We start from the raw sequence: 14,467 nt of genomic DNA, 5'->3' as shown, positions 1-14,467 counted from the left end.
AGTCATCTGCTACTACTGTATGAGTATAGAGGGGACGACAAACCAATTAACCTTTTGTTTAATTTCTTTCGTTTTCAAAACAATGGGATTTCAAAAGCTTTTATATATAGCTCAGTGATTTTCATAAGCCCACAGTACATTCATGTTTTAGTGATGATGTATTTGTAGAACTTAGAAAGCAGCAAACTACCAAGCTAACAAACTAAAGTACAGAGGGTGTGTGTGCGTGTGTTTGAGAGAGAGAGGGAGAGAGGAGAGAGGAGACCTACACTAGAGGTGATGGAGGAGAGGGAGATACGGTCCTCTTCCAGCCCCAGGGCAGGTGGGGGTTCACTGGATCCCAGCCATTCCAGCTTCCCCTTCAGCAGCAACCTCTGGGCCTCCAGCCTGGTTCTAGCTCCCAGGGACAGCATCACCTGCTGTCGGCTCTCCTCCAGCGCATGCCTCTTACTGAACTGGTAAACCCTGCAGAGAGTGGAGCAGCCTGTCAGCTCATCAATTAAAGCATTGTGATGATACTGTGGAACAATGTGTTTCCATTACAACATATAGCAACAATTCCATTGACTTTTGCCTCACTGTCAATATATTTACAGCATAACTGACATGCCCGATGGCTTTACACAAGAATGCTGGTTAACTGGCCCATCTCCTACACCTTAGCCATATTGCTTCCGCAGGGCACTCACCAACAGTATAGTTTAAATGAGATATTCTATAGGGGAGAAGTACGGTTAAAAATGCAGTAAGTCATGTCAGAAGGTAGCAGATGTATTAACAACAGCTGCAAATTCCAATAAAACTACATCACGTTTTAAAGTTCACTTTCCTTGCTTTGTCTAACAACACTATCATGAATCTAGTGAAGAGGTTTTCTGGGTCAGAGTGCATATTTATTTAGTTCATAGCACAAATGTTTGTTAGCACGTTTCTCACACTGGCTTTAGCCATGGCGGGAGCAGACCAGCCCAGGCAAGTGCAGGGAGATTGCCATGCAACACGTGCCTTAGAGGGAGACGTCTTCATAGTGTGACAAATTCCCATGATTTGTGAATCTGTTCGAACCGAACAGCTATCGTGACAGCTAAAATGGCTTTGTAAAAATATATATTTCAGCTAATAAGGGGTACCTAACAAAATAACTACATTATGGCATTCACTAATCATAAACCTTTTACATATAATAGAAATGTCGGTATATTTGTGGACAAAATTCTTCCTTACTTAGCTTTCAAATATTGCACTGCTACATTAACTAACATCACCACTTGGGTAAAAGAGTTCTTTACTAATCAAGGAAGCATTCAGTCACTCCCGTCTGTCTCTGTTGATTTCCAAAGTGTTTCATCAAACCCATGACTCCTTAAGGAGAGGCATGTTTCCCTCGGCACCAGTGAACATTAGGCTAGTGTCAGTCAACACAGCTGCTCCATCTATGCACTAAGAGCTTATTAGTAACTTCTAATAACAGAGGACAGGCATCTAAACCAAGATAAATGAGAGAAGCTTGAAAAGTCTCCTCATATCACCATGTTATATTCATAAGGCATAGTGAGTCTGTCCCCCAGAGAGCAGCCAGCTTAGCCAGCCATAGCAGAGAGGAGAGGAGAGCAGCCTAAACTACTCTGATAGGAGACTGCCTGCAGATGGAACACCACCGTTGAGAGGATACACCAACACACTGCAAAAATATGACGCAGATCTTTTTTTTTTACAGTCAGTGTTGGTGAAGACGGTGGTTTGGTACTGCCAGAGCCAACTTTATCCTGGTTCAAACCATAAAAATGGAATTCTATTCTGTTTACCCAGGATAAATCACCATATTATCAGGTATAACAGCTGTAAATACTATCTAATTACACTATATCTGCCTAAGTGATTACCAAGTACGCTTGTCCATGTAAAGTTGGACCTTCCTGTACATGTGGATATCGCCTCACCTCTGACCCCGTTTGATGCCCTCTTCCTCTGCCTCCAGCTCCAACTCCAGCTGGTTGACTGAGGCCTGTTGGGAAACCACATTACCAGCCAGAGACAGCAGTTCCTCTTCCACTGCAGTCAACCTGGTAGAGGGGTAGAGACATGGGGAGAGAAGGGGGACGAAGGGGTGAAACGTGTTGTTGGTGTTGAGATTGTGTGTGTGTGTGCCTTTTAAAATTATAAACTTGGATTAGCTAACACAGGAGTGATGGTTGCTGATAATGGGTCTCTGTACGCCTATGTAGATATTCCATAAAAATCTGCAGTTTCCAGCTACAATAGTTACTTACAACATTAACAATGTCTACACTGTATTTCTGATCAATTTGATGTTATTTTAATGGAAAAAAATGTGCTTGTCTTTCAAAAACAAAGGCATTTCTAAGTGACACCAAACTTTTGAACAGTAGTATATATATATATATATATATATATACACACTGCTCAAAAAAATAAAGGGAACACTTAAACAACACAATGTAACTCCAAGTCAATCACACTTCTGTGAAATCAAACTGTCCACTTAGGAAGCAACACTGATTGACAATACATTTCACATGCTGTTGTGCAAATGGAATAGACAAAATGTGGAAATTATAGGCAATTAGCAAGACACCCCCAATAAAGGAGTGGTTCTGCAGGTGGTGACCACAGACCACTTCTCAGTTCCTATGCTTCCTGGCTGATGTTTTGGTCACTTTTGAATGCTGGCGGTGCATTCACTCTAGTGGTAGCATGAGACGGAGTCTACAACCCACACAAGTGGCTCAGGTAGTGCAGCTCATCCAGGATGGCACATCAATGCGAGCTGTGGCAAGAAGGTTTGCTGTGTCTGTCAGCGTAGTGTCCAGAGCATGGAGGCGCTACCAGGAGACAGGCCAGTACATCAGGAGACGTGGAGGAGGCCGTAGGAGGGCAACAACCCAGCAGCAGGACCGCTACCTCCGCCTTTGTGCAAGGAGGAGCAGGTGGAAAACTGCCAGAGCCCTGCAAAATGACCTCCAGCAGGCCACAAATGTGCATGTGTCTGCTCCAACGGTCAGAAACAGACTCCATGAGGGTGGTATGAGGGCCCAACGTCCACAGGTGGGGGTTGTGCTTACAGCCCAACACCGTGCAGGACGTTTGGCATTTGCCAGAGAACACCAAGATTGGCAAATTCGCCACTGGCGCCCTGTGCTCTTCACAGATGAAAGCAGGTTCACACTGAGCACGTGACAGTCTGGAGACGCCGTGGAGAACGTTCTGCTGCCTGCAACATTCTGATAGGCTAATTGACATCATTTGAGTCAATTGGAGGTGTACCTGTGGATGTATTTCAAGGCCTACCTTCCAACTCAGTGCCTCTTTGCTTGACATCATGGGAAAATCAAAAGAAATCAGCCAAGACTTGTTCATCCTTGGGAGCAATTTCCAAACGCCTGAAGGTACCACATTCATCTGTACAAACAATAGTACGCAAGTATAAACACCGTGGGACCACGCAGCCGTCATACCGCTCAGGAAGGAGACGCGTTCTGTCTCCTAGAGATGAACGTACTTTGGTGCGAAAAGTACAAATCAATCCCAGAACAACAGCAAAGGACCTTGTGAAGATGCTGGAGGAAACAGGTACAAAAGTATCTATATCCACAGTAAAAACGAGTCCTATATCGACATAACCTGAAAGGCCGCTCAGCAAGGAAGAAGCCACTGCTCCAAAACCGCCATAAAAAAGCCAGACTACGGTTTGCAACTGCACATGGGGACAAAAATCGTACTTTTTGGAGAAATGTCCTCTGGTCTGATGAAACAAAAATAGAACTGTTTGGCCATAATGACCATCGAGATGTTTTTTTTGTTTGTTACATTACAGACTTTTTCAAAAAATTCTAATTATCCTCATCAAACACAAATTACCCCATAATGACAAAGCAAAAACAGTTTATACATTTTTGCTAATTTATTTAAAAAAATAATAATAACGGAAATATCACATTCATAAGTATTCAGACCCTTAATCACTACTCTGTTGAAGTACATTTGGCAGCAATGACAGCCGAGTCTTTTTGGGTGTGACGCTACAAGCTTGGCACACCTGTATTTGGGGAGTTTCTCCCATTCTTCTCTGCAGATCCTCTCAAGCTCTGTCAGGTTGGATGGGGAGCGTCGCTGCACAGCTTTTTTCAGGTCTCTCCACAGATGTTCGATCAGGTTCAAGTCCGGGCTCTGGCTGGGCCACTCAAAGACATTCAGAGAGACTGGTCCCGAAGCCACTCCTGCGTTGTCTTGGCTGTGTGCTTAGGGTAGTTGTCCTGTTGGAAGGTGAACCTTCGCCTCAGTCAGAGGTCCTGAGCACTCTGGAGCAGGTTTTCATCAAGGATCTCTCTGTACTTTGCTCCCTCCATCCTAACTAGGAGGTCGACCGATTATGATTTTTCAACGACGATACCGATTACTGGAGGACCAAAAAAGCCGATACCGATTAAAATCGGCCAATTTATACATACTTTATATATATATATATATATACACACAGAATACACACACACATATATATATTTGTAATAATGACAATTACAACAATACTGGATGAACACTTATTTTAACTTAATATAATACATCAATAAAATCTATTTAGTCTCAAATAAATAATGAAACATGCTCAATTTGGTTTAAATATTGCAAAACATAGTGTTGGAGAAGAAAGTAAAAGTGCAATATGTGCCATTTAAAAAAGCTAACGTTTAAGTTCCTTGCTCAGAACATATGAAAGCTGGTGGTTCAATATTCCCAGTTCTTCAATATTCCCAGTTAAGAAGTTTTAGGTTGTAGCTAATATAGGAATTATGACGCGTCGACTATTTCTCTCTATACCATTTGTATTTCATATACCTTTGACTATTGGATGTTCTAATAGGCACTTAAGTATTGCCAGCCTAATTTCAGGAGTTGATAGGCTTGAAGTCATAAGCAGCGCTGTGATCAAGCATTGCTTAGAGCCTCTGGCAAATGGAGTAAAGTTTGAATGAATCCTTATGAGCCTGCTGCTGCCTACCACCTCTTAGTCAGACTGCTCTATCAAATATCAAATCATAGACTTAATTATAATATAATTAAGACAGAAATACGAGCTTTAGGTCATTAATATGGTCAAATCAGTAAACTATATTTTCGAAAACAAAACGTTTATTCTTTCAGTGAAATACGGAACCGTTCTGTATTTTATCGAATGGGTGGCAACCCTAAGTCTAAATATTGCTGTTACATTGCACAACCTTCAATGTTATGTCATAATTATGTACAATTCTGGCAAATTAGTTCGCAACGAGCCAGGCAGCCCAAACTGTTGCATATACCCTGACTCTGTGTGCAATGAACGCAAGAGAAGTGACACAATTTCCCTAGTTAAAATGGCCTGTTAACATGAATTTCTTTTAACTAAATATGCAGGTTTAAAAAATATATACTTCTGTGTATTGATTTTAAGAAAGGCATTGATGTTTATTGTTAGGTACATTCGTGCAACGATTGTGCTTTTGTTAAATCACCCGTTTGGCGAAGTAGGCTGTGATTCGATAATAAATTAACAGGCACCGCATTGATTATATGCAACGCAGGACAAGCTAGTTAACCTACTAATATCATCAACCATGTGTAGTTAACTAGTGATTATGTTTAGATTGATTGTTTTTTAAAAGATAAGTTTAATTCTAGCTAGCAACTTACCTTGGCTCCTTGCTGCACTCACGTAACAGGTGGTCAGCCTGCCATGCAGTTTCCTCATGGAATGCAATGTAATCGCCGATAATCGGCATCCAAAAATGCTGATTACCGATTGTTATGAAAACTTGAAATCGGCCCTAATTAAAATTGGCCATGCCTAATTAATCGGCCATCGGACGACCTCTAATCCTAACTAGTGTCCCTGTCGCTGAAAAACATCCCCACAGCTTGATGCTGCCACCACCATGCTTCACCGTAGGGATGGTGCCAGATTTAGTCCAGACGTGACGCTTAGCATTCAGGCCAAAGTGTTCAATCTTGGTTTCATCAGACCAGAGAATCTTGTTTCTCATGATCTGAGAGTCTTTAGGTGCCTTTTGGCAAACTCCAAATGGGCTGTCATGTGCCTTTTACTGAAGAGTGGCTTCCGGCTGGCCACTCTGCCATAAAGGCCTAATTGCCGGAGTGCTGCAGAGATGGTTGTCCTTCTGGAAGGTTCTTCAAATCTCCACAGAGGAACTCTAGAGCTCTGTTAGAGTGACTATCGGGTTCTTGGTCAACTCCCTGACCAAGGCCCTTCTCCCCCATTTGCTACGTTTGACCAGGCGGCCAGTTCTAGGAAGTCTTGGCGGTTCCGAACTTCTTCCGTTTAAGAATGATGGAGGCAACTGTTCTTGGGGACCTTCAATGCTGCAGAAATGTTTTGGTACCCTTCCCCAGATCTGTGCATCGACACAATCCTGTCTCAGAGCTCTACGGACAATTATTTCGACCTCATGGCTTGGTTTTTCTTTGACATGCACTGTCAACTGTGGGACCTTATATAGACAGGCGTGTGCCTTTCCAAATCATGTCCAATCAATTGAATTTACCACAGGTGGAATCCAATCAAGTTGTAGAAACGTCTCAAGGATGATCAATGGAAACAGGATGCACCTGATTTCAATTTCAAGTCTCATTGCAAAGGGTCTGATTACTTAATTAAATAAGGTATCTGTTTTTTGTTTTATAAATGTGAAAAAAATTATAAAAACCTGTTTTCGCTGTGTCATTATTGGGTATTGTATGTGGATTGATGAGGAAAAAATACATTTAATAAATTTCAGAATAAGGCTGTATCTAAAAAAAAAATTGGGGAAAAGTCAAGGGGTCTGAATACATTTTGATTGCGCTGTGTCTGTGTGTGCGTATAAACTAACCTGTGCTGGATCCCCTCCACTGTAAGCTCATTTAGTTCCAGCTCTCCAGTCTTTAGTCGATCTGTGTTCTCCAGAAGACCAGAGTCAAACTCTACACACACCGGAACCTCCCCTACAGACCTGAACACACATGGTGAAACTTTTCAGCCTCTTGACAGCACTAAGATCAGAATATTTACATTTTAGTAATTTAGCAGGTTCTCTTATCCAGAGTGACTTGCTGCTGAATACCTGTTCTGTTGGATGAAGCTCTCATACTCTCTGTGTGGCTCTATGGCCATCAAAGCAGCAGACATCTCCTCGTGGACAGATACGACCTCCTGTTGGAGCATACTGGATATGTCATAGTACTCCTGCAGGATCTCCTTCCTGGGTTACAGGGCAAAAGTCAGAGGTCAGGGCTGTATTATTCAATCCTGGTCTGGGGACCCACTGGGTGTGCAGGCTTTTTTCTAGCCCAGCACTAATGCACCTGCTTCATCTAATCAAAGGCTTGATGATCAGTTATTAAATAGGTACAGTGACTTCGGAAAGTATTCAGACCCCTTAACTTTTTCCACATTTTGTTAGGTTATAGCCTTATTCTAAAATTAAATTGTTTCCCCCCCCTCATTAATCTACACACAATACCCCATAATGACAAAGCAAAAACTGTTTAGAAATTTTTGCTAATTCATTAAAAAAACTAAAACAACGGAATTACCACATTTCCATAAGTATTCAGACCCTTTACTCACTACTTTGTTGAAGCACCTTTGGCAGCGATTACAGCCTCGATTCTTCTTGAGTATGACGCTACAAGCTTGGCACACCTGTATTTGGGTAGTTTCTCCCATTCTTTTCAGCAGATCCTCTCAAGCTCTGGCAGGCTGAATGGGGAGGGTTGCTGCACAGCTATTTTCAGGTCTCTCCAGAGATGTTCGATTGAGTTCAAGTCCGGGCTCTGGCTGGGCCACTCAAGGACATGCATGCTCTTCAACCGATTGCTGCTCGCACCCGCCCGCCCGACTAGCATCACTAACTCTGGATGGTTCTGACTTAGAATATGTGGACAACTACAAATACCTAGGTGTCTGGTTATACTGTAAACTCCCATTCCAGACTCACATGAATTAATCTCCAATCCAAAATTAAATCTAGAATCGGCTTCCTATTTTGCAACAAAGCCTCCTTCACTCATGCTGCCAAACATACTAGAGGTCGACCGATTAATCGGAATGGCCGATTAATTAGTGCCGATTTCAAGTTTTCATAACAAATCGTTAATCGGCATTTTTGAACACCGATTATGGCCGATCACATTGCACTCCACGAGGAGATCTCTGTTATGCGAGTGCATTAAGGAGCCACGGTAAGGTGCTAGCTAGCATTAAACTTATCTTATAAAAAAACAATCAATCCTAACATAATCACTAGTTAACTACACATGGTTGATGATATTACTAGTTTATCTAGCTTGTCCTGCGTTGCATATAATCGATGCGGTGGCTGTTAATTTATCATTGAATCACAGCCTACTTCGCCAAATGGGTGATTTAACAAGCGCATTCGCGAAAAAAGCACTGTCATTGCACCAATGTGTACCTAACCATAAACATCAACGCCTTTCTTAAAATCAATACACAAGTATATATTTTTAAACCTGCATATTTAGTAAATATTGCCTGCTAACATGAATTTATTTTAACTAGGGAAATTGTGTCACTTCTCTTGCGTTCTGTGCAACAGAGTCATGGTATATGCAGCAGCTTGGGCAGTATATGCAGCAGCTTGGGCCGCATGGCTCGTTGCAAACTGTGTGAAGAATATTTCTTCCAAACAAAGACAGCCAACTTCGCCAAACGGGGGATGATTTAACAAGAGTGCATTTGCGAAAAAACACAATCGTTGCACGTATGTACCTAACCATAAACATCAATGCCTTTCTTAAAATCAATACACAGAAGTATATATTTTTTTAAACCTGCATATTTAGTTAAAAGAAATTCATGTTAGCAGGCAATATTATCTAGGGACATTGTGTCACTTCTCTTGCGTTCATTGCACGTAGAGTCAGGGTATATGCAACAGTTTGGGCCGCCTGGCTCGTTGCGAACTAATTTGCCAGAATTGTACATAATTATGACATAACATTGAAGGTTATGCAATGTAACAGCAATATTTAGGCTTATGGATGCCACCCGTTAGATAAAATACGGAACGGTTCCGTATTTCACTGAAAGAATAAACGTTTTGTTTTCGAAATGATAGTTTACGGATTTCACCATATTAATGACCTAAGGCTCGTATTTCCGTGTGTTATTATATTATAATTAAGTCTATGATTTCATAGAGCAGTCTGACTGAGCGGTGGCAGGCAGCAGCAGACTTGTAAGCATTCATTCAAACAGCACTTTCCTGCGTTTGCCAGCAGCTCTTCGCAATGCTTCAAGCATTGCGCTGTTTATGGCTTCAAGCCTATCAACTCCCAAGATTAGGCTGGCAATACTAAAGTACCTATTAGAACATTGAATAGTCAAAGGTATATGAAATACAAATGGTATAGAGAGAAATAGTCCTATAATAACTACAACCTAAAACTTCTTACCTGGGAATATTGAAGACTCATGTTAAAAGGAACCACCAGCCTTCATATGTTCTCATGTTCTGAGCAAGGAACTTAAACGTTAGCTTTCTTACATGGCACATATTGCACTTTTACTTTCTTCTCCAACACTTTGTTTTTGCATTATTTAAACCAAATTGAACATGTTTCATAATTTATTTGAGACTAAATAGATTTTATTGATGTATTATATTAAGTTAAAATAAAACTGTTCATTGTTCATTCAGTATTGTTGTAATTGTCATTATTACAAATACATGTATATAAAAAAACTGTAAAACAATTTATTTATATTTATTTATTTATTTATTTTTTAAATTGGCCGATTAATCGATATTGGCTTTTTTTGATCCTCCAATAATCGGCATCGGCGATTGTGGGACCTTATATAGACAGGTGTGTGCCTTTCCAAATCATGTCCAATCTATTGAATTTACCACAGGTGGACTCCAATCAAGTTGTAGAAACATCTCAAGGATGATCAATGGAAACAGGATGCACCCGAGCTCAAATTCGAGTCTCATAGCAAAGGGTCTGAATATTTATCTAAATAAGGTATTTCAGTTTTTTGTTTTTAATGTGCAAAAATGTATAAAAACCTGTTTTCGCTTTGTCATTATGGGGTATTGTATGTAGATTGCTGAGGAAATTGTTTTATTTAAACAATTTTAGAATAAGGCTGTAACGTAACAAAATGTGGAAAAAGTCAAGGGGTCTGAATACTTTCCGAAGGCACTGTATGTATAGTACAGGGCTGCAACAAAAGCCTGCACACCCTGTGGGTCTCCATGGCCAGTATTGATTACATTATTTGTGTTTGGACAACAGCCCAAAACTATTATATCAAACTTCCCATGAGAGTGCTTGAAATCTTATCATCAAAAGGGAAGGATATTAGGTGAGATAAAAAACCATGCAGTGTAATGACGGGATGACCATAGAGTCACAGTACTTCCCTACCGCGCTGTACACACACAATATGATCATCACTGACTGGGAATTCACTGACAGAGTTGTGCTTTCCGCTCACTCACCCACACACACACACTTACAGTACGAGTACCATCTCCTGCTGTAGGCTCTGTAGTGCCATGAGCAGGGCAGGTTGGGCCTGGCTGTAGTGGTGCTGATGGTACACCTGGGCTGCTCTGACTGACAGCACATACTCATTATGAAGCTCATGGAGCCTCAGAGTAGCCTTCACATAGCGCTCCCTCGCACGCTCACGTTCTTTATCTAAACAAACACAAGATATATGTATATATATATATATACCAGTAGGACACACACAAATGTAGCATAGAAGTGGAAAAACAATACACATGACAAATAGTCACTACTAATATGATCAACTGTGTTAATTTGGTGAATCAATAGGATATCAGTTGTCTAAACAGAAATATCAGGAGGTAATGATCATCTGTTGTCCAGAATGTAATCCTTTCAGTCAGTCAAAGTGAGAGTGTCTCTGTGCTGTTTGGAGAATTGAGACGGAGCCAGACAGAGTGAGCTTCCCCACCTTTACTGGCCTCCTGGTACTTCCTCTTTGCCTGCGCTGCATCCCTCACCAGCTGTCTGTAGCTGGCCTTCAGCCTCTCCACCTCCGTCTGGGTCACCTGACAAATGGAAAGGGTATATTAGTGTTACCTCATCCAAACAAGGTGCATAAATTGAAGAACAAATGGGATGCCTAGAGAGATATTCAGCCACTCTCTGAGGACAATGAGAGTCCTCAAATACATTTCTACTCGTCCTGTGATCTAACCACACAGCACCGTCATCAGAGGGAAAGGAGGGGATCATAAATGTACTTAAAAAGGAGCGGAGGTGATACTGTACAAACAAGTGATACGGGTGTGGTTTGTTAAAAGCGGGAGTGCCTTCACAATGTAGGCTTTTGTTTGACCCCAGCTTTGCCACCTCTGAGGCAACACAGACATACGAGAGAGAGTAGAAACAACAGACAGGAAAGACCAAGACCGAGACCCTACAGGTCTGTATCTCAACACCTCTCAACTCAGAGGTAGAAGCACACAGGAAGTGGTCGGTGACGTCAGAGAGGCCCTGTAACAGGAACTGGTTTGACTGCAATTCTTTACCCTTAACATTTCCATTAGCCACCATCTAAGGCAGTGGTCACCAACCTTTTCTGAGTCAAGATCACTTTGAGTCAAAATGCCTATGTAACATTAACCAATTAAAAACAGTTCTGTAGCAATGGTGTTTGTGCAGTAGGCTATAGGCCCAATACATTATATTGGCTATGCTTGAATTGCCCTGCCAATTATGTTCTTCTCAGACAATTTTGAAATTATATTTTTAAAATGTAGGTATATGATCACACTGGGAATAGATCATTTGTCGCAAATGTGTCTTCCAAACGGACAATGACCCCAAGCATACTTCCAAAGTTGTGGCAAAATGGCTTAAGGACAACAAAGTCAAGGTATTGGAGTGGCCATCACAAAGCCCTGATCTCAATCCCATAGAACATTTGTGGGCAGAACTGAAAAAGTGTGTGCGAGCAAGGAGGCCTACAAACATGACTTAGTTACACCAACTCTGTCAGGACGAATGGGCCAAAATTCACCCAACTTATTGTGGGAAGCTTGTGGAGGGCTACCTGAAACATTTGATCCAAGTTAAACAATTTAAAGGCAATGCTACCAAATACTAATTGAGTGTTTGTAAACTTCTGACCCACTGGGAATGTGATGAGAGAAATAAAAGCTGAAATAAATAGTTCTCTCTACTATTATTCTGACATTTCACATTCTTAAAATAATGTGGTGATCCTAACGGACCTAAAACAGGGAATATTTATTAGGATTAAATGTCAGGAATTATGAAAAACTGAGTTTAAATGTATTTGGCTAACGTGTATGTAAACTTCCGACTTCAACTGTATATATACACACACACACATTTTTCCCCCCATATATTTTCCCCTAACCCTACCATCCCTCCCCTAATTGGAGTAAACTAATTAACAACAACACTTAGGCTTATACATACTACCCCTCCTGTCTCAGCCTCCAGTAATTATGTTGCAATAGTTTATGTGTTGGGTGGCTAGGGTCAGTCTGTTATATCTGGAGTATTTCTCCTGTCTTATCCGGTGTCCTGTGTGAATGTAAGTATTCTCCCAACCCCCCCACACTCGCCCGCACCTGCTGTCTAACTCTGAATGATAGACTATGAAAAGCCAACTGACTTTCTAAGGAGTTTTTCCTAGACACCATGCTTCTACATCTGCATTGCTTGCTTTTTAGGATTTTAGGCTGGGTTTCTGTATAACACTTTGTGACATAGGCTGATGTAAAAAGGGTTTAATAAATACATTTGATTGATTGATTGATTTACAGACACAGCATATTTTACAATAGTAATCTTTTGTTTGTTTTTAATCCCATCCTTCAACCACTCAACCCCTCCCATCTATCTCTGAACACCATCCAGTTTTGATTTATATTTGCCATATATTTTTCAACTGTGCTGTGGTGTTTCACAAAAGTTCCCAAAAGGTTAATTATACATTGCACTACCAAAGTGCAGAGGATGTCTGCATGGTGCCTGTGACTTGTTTGTAGTGCACTGTACAGAGTACTAAGGCAAAACCTGACCCAGGCAATGTACAAACTGCAACCCATAAACCTAACAATTCATTAAAGATTAACACATCATTTGCTCGCCGTAATAGGGTAATGATAGAAACCATGGAAAGGGCAAAAACTATTGTCATATTAAAGTCCCCGATGGATTTTGCTCATCAAAATGCATTTGCTATGCAAGAGCAATTCTCAATTAGACAACAATGGCCAAACTCAGTTACAGCCCATTGGCTTTCATTTCAACTTGGTGCTGTCTGTTAATGAAGTTGCAATAACTGTGCAGCTCTGCATCTCAATGAGGAGCGCCTGCTGCATATCCACACTGGTGAAAAGGGAATGCATTATATTCACACATTTGTGGTTCTTTTAACTATTTCAAGGCCAAAGTTTAAAACAGCTTTCTTTGCAACCTCGATCTTCAAATGAAGCACATCATATTACAGAGATTAGTACAAGGTGACCGTCTGTTTTGACTGTTTGTTTCAGGTGATAACAGTATTCCTACGAAAGGTATGTAGGCGCAATAAGCCTTAACAATAGTCATATTAATAGTCTTACAGTAATAGCCCTTTGTGAAACAGGATTTTTGATAATTATTATTTGTACATTGCCTTTTTTTATTTCACCTTTGTTTAACCAGGTAGGCCAGTCGAGAACAAGTTCTCATTTACAACTGCGACCTGGGCTTGATAAAGCAAAGCAGTGCGACAAAAACAACAACACAGTTACACAAACAAACCTACAGTCAATAACACAATAGAAAAATATATGTACAGTGTGTACAAATGTAGAAGAGTAGGGAGGTAAGGCAATAAATAGGCCATAGAGGTGAAATAATTACAATTTAGCATTAACACTGGAGTGACAGATGTGCAGATGCTGATGTGCAAGTAGAAATACTGGGGTGCAAAAGAGCAAGAGGATAAATAACAGTATGGGGATGAGGTAGTTGGGTGTGCTATTTACAGATTGGCTGTGTACAGGTATAGTGATTGGTAATCTGCTCTGACAGCTGATGCTTAAAGAAAGAGAGGGAGATATAAGACTCCAGCTTCAGTGATTTTTGCAATTGGTTCCAGTCATTGGCAGCAGAGAACTGGAAGGAATTGCGGCCAAAGGAAGTGTTGGATTTGGGGATGACAAGTGAAATATACCTGCTGGAGCGTGAGATACGGGTGGGTGTTGCTATGGTGAACAGTGAGCTGAGATAAGGCGGGGATTTACCTAGCAAAGACTTATAGATGACCTGGAGCCAGTGGGTTTGGCGATGAATATGTAATGCGGGCCAGCCAACGAGAGCATACAGGTCGCAGTGGTGGGTAGCATATGGGGCTTTGGTGACAAAACGGATGGCACTGTGATAGACT

At 41.1% G+C, this 14,467-nt stretch overlaps 1 protein-coding gene across 2 annotated transcripts in view; it reads right to left on the bottom strand.

The window, feature by feature from the left end:
• fes (FES proto-oncogene, tyrosine kinase) overlaps nt 1-14,467 on the bottom strand; it is a 36,865-nt gene that overhangs the window by 16,214 nt on the left and 6,184 nt on the right. For both annotated transcript variants that reach the window (XM_071401797.1, XM_071401798.1), the window contains exons 4-9: nt 11,009-11,105; nt 10,542-10,725; nt 7,116-7,253; nt 6,885-7,004; nt 1,941-2,063; nt 270-465 (exon numbers count right to left, since the gene is read on the bottom strand). In XM_071401797.1, the coding sequence (XP_071257898.1) occupies nt 270-465; nt 1,941-2,063; nt 6,885-7,004; nt 7,116-7,253; nt 10,542-10,725; nt 11,009-11,105 (858 nt within the window). The remainder of the gene's footprint in view (nt 1-269; nt 466-1,940; nt 2,064-6,884; nt 7,005-7,115; nt 7,254-10,541; nt 10,726-11,008; nt 11,106-14,467) is intronic.

Source organism: Salvelinus alpinus, chromosome 5, assembly GCF_045679555.1.
Source record: "Salvelinus alpinus chromosome 5, SLU_Salpinus.1, whole genome shotgun sequence".
Taxonomy (NCBI): Eukaryota; Metazoa; Chordata; class Actinopteri; order Salmoniformes; family Salmonidae; genus Salvelinus; species Salvelinus alpinus.
Note: the sequence above shows the minus strand (reverse complement) of the source record. Positions and strands in the feature narration are given on the sequence as shown.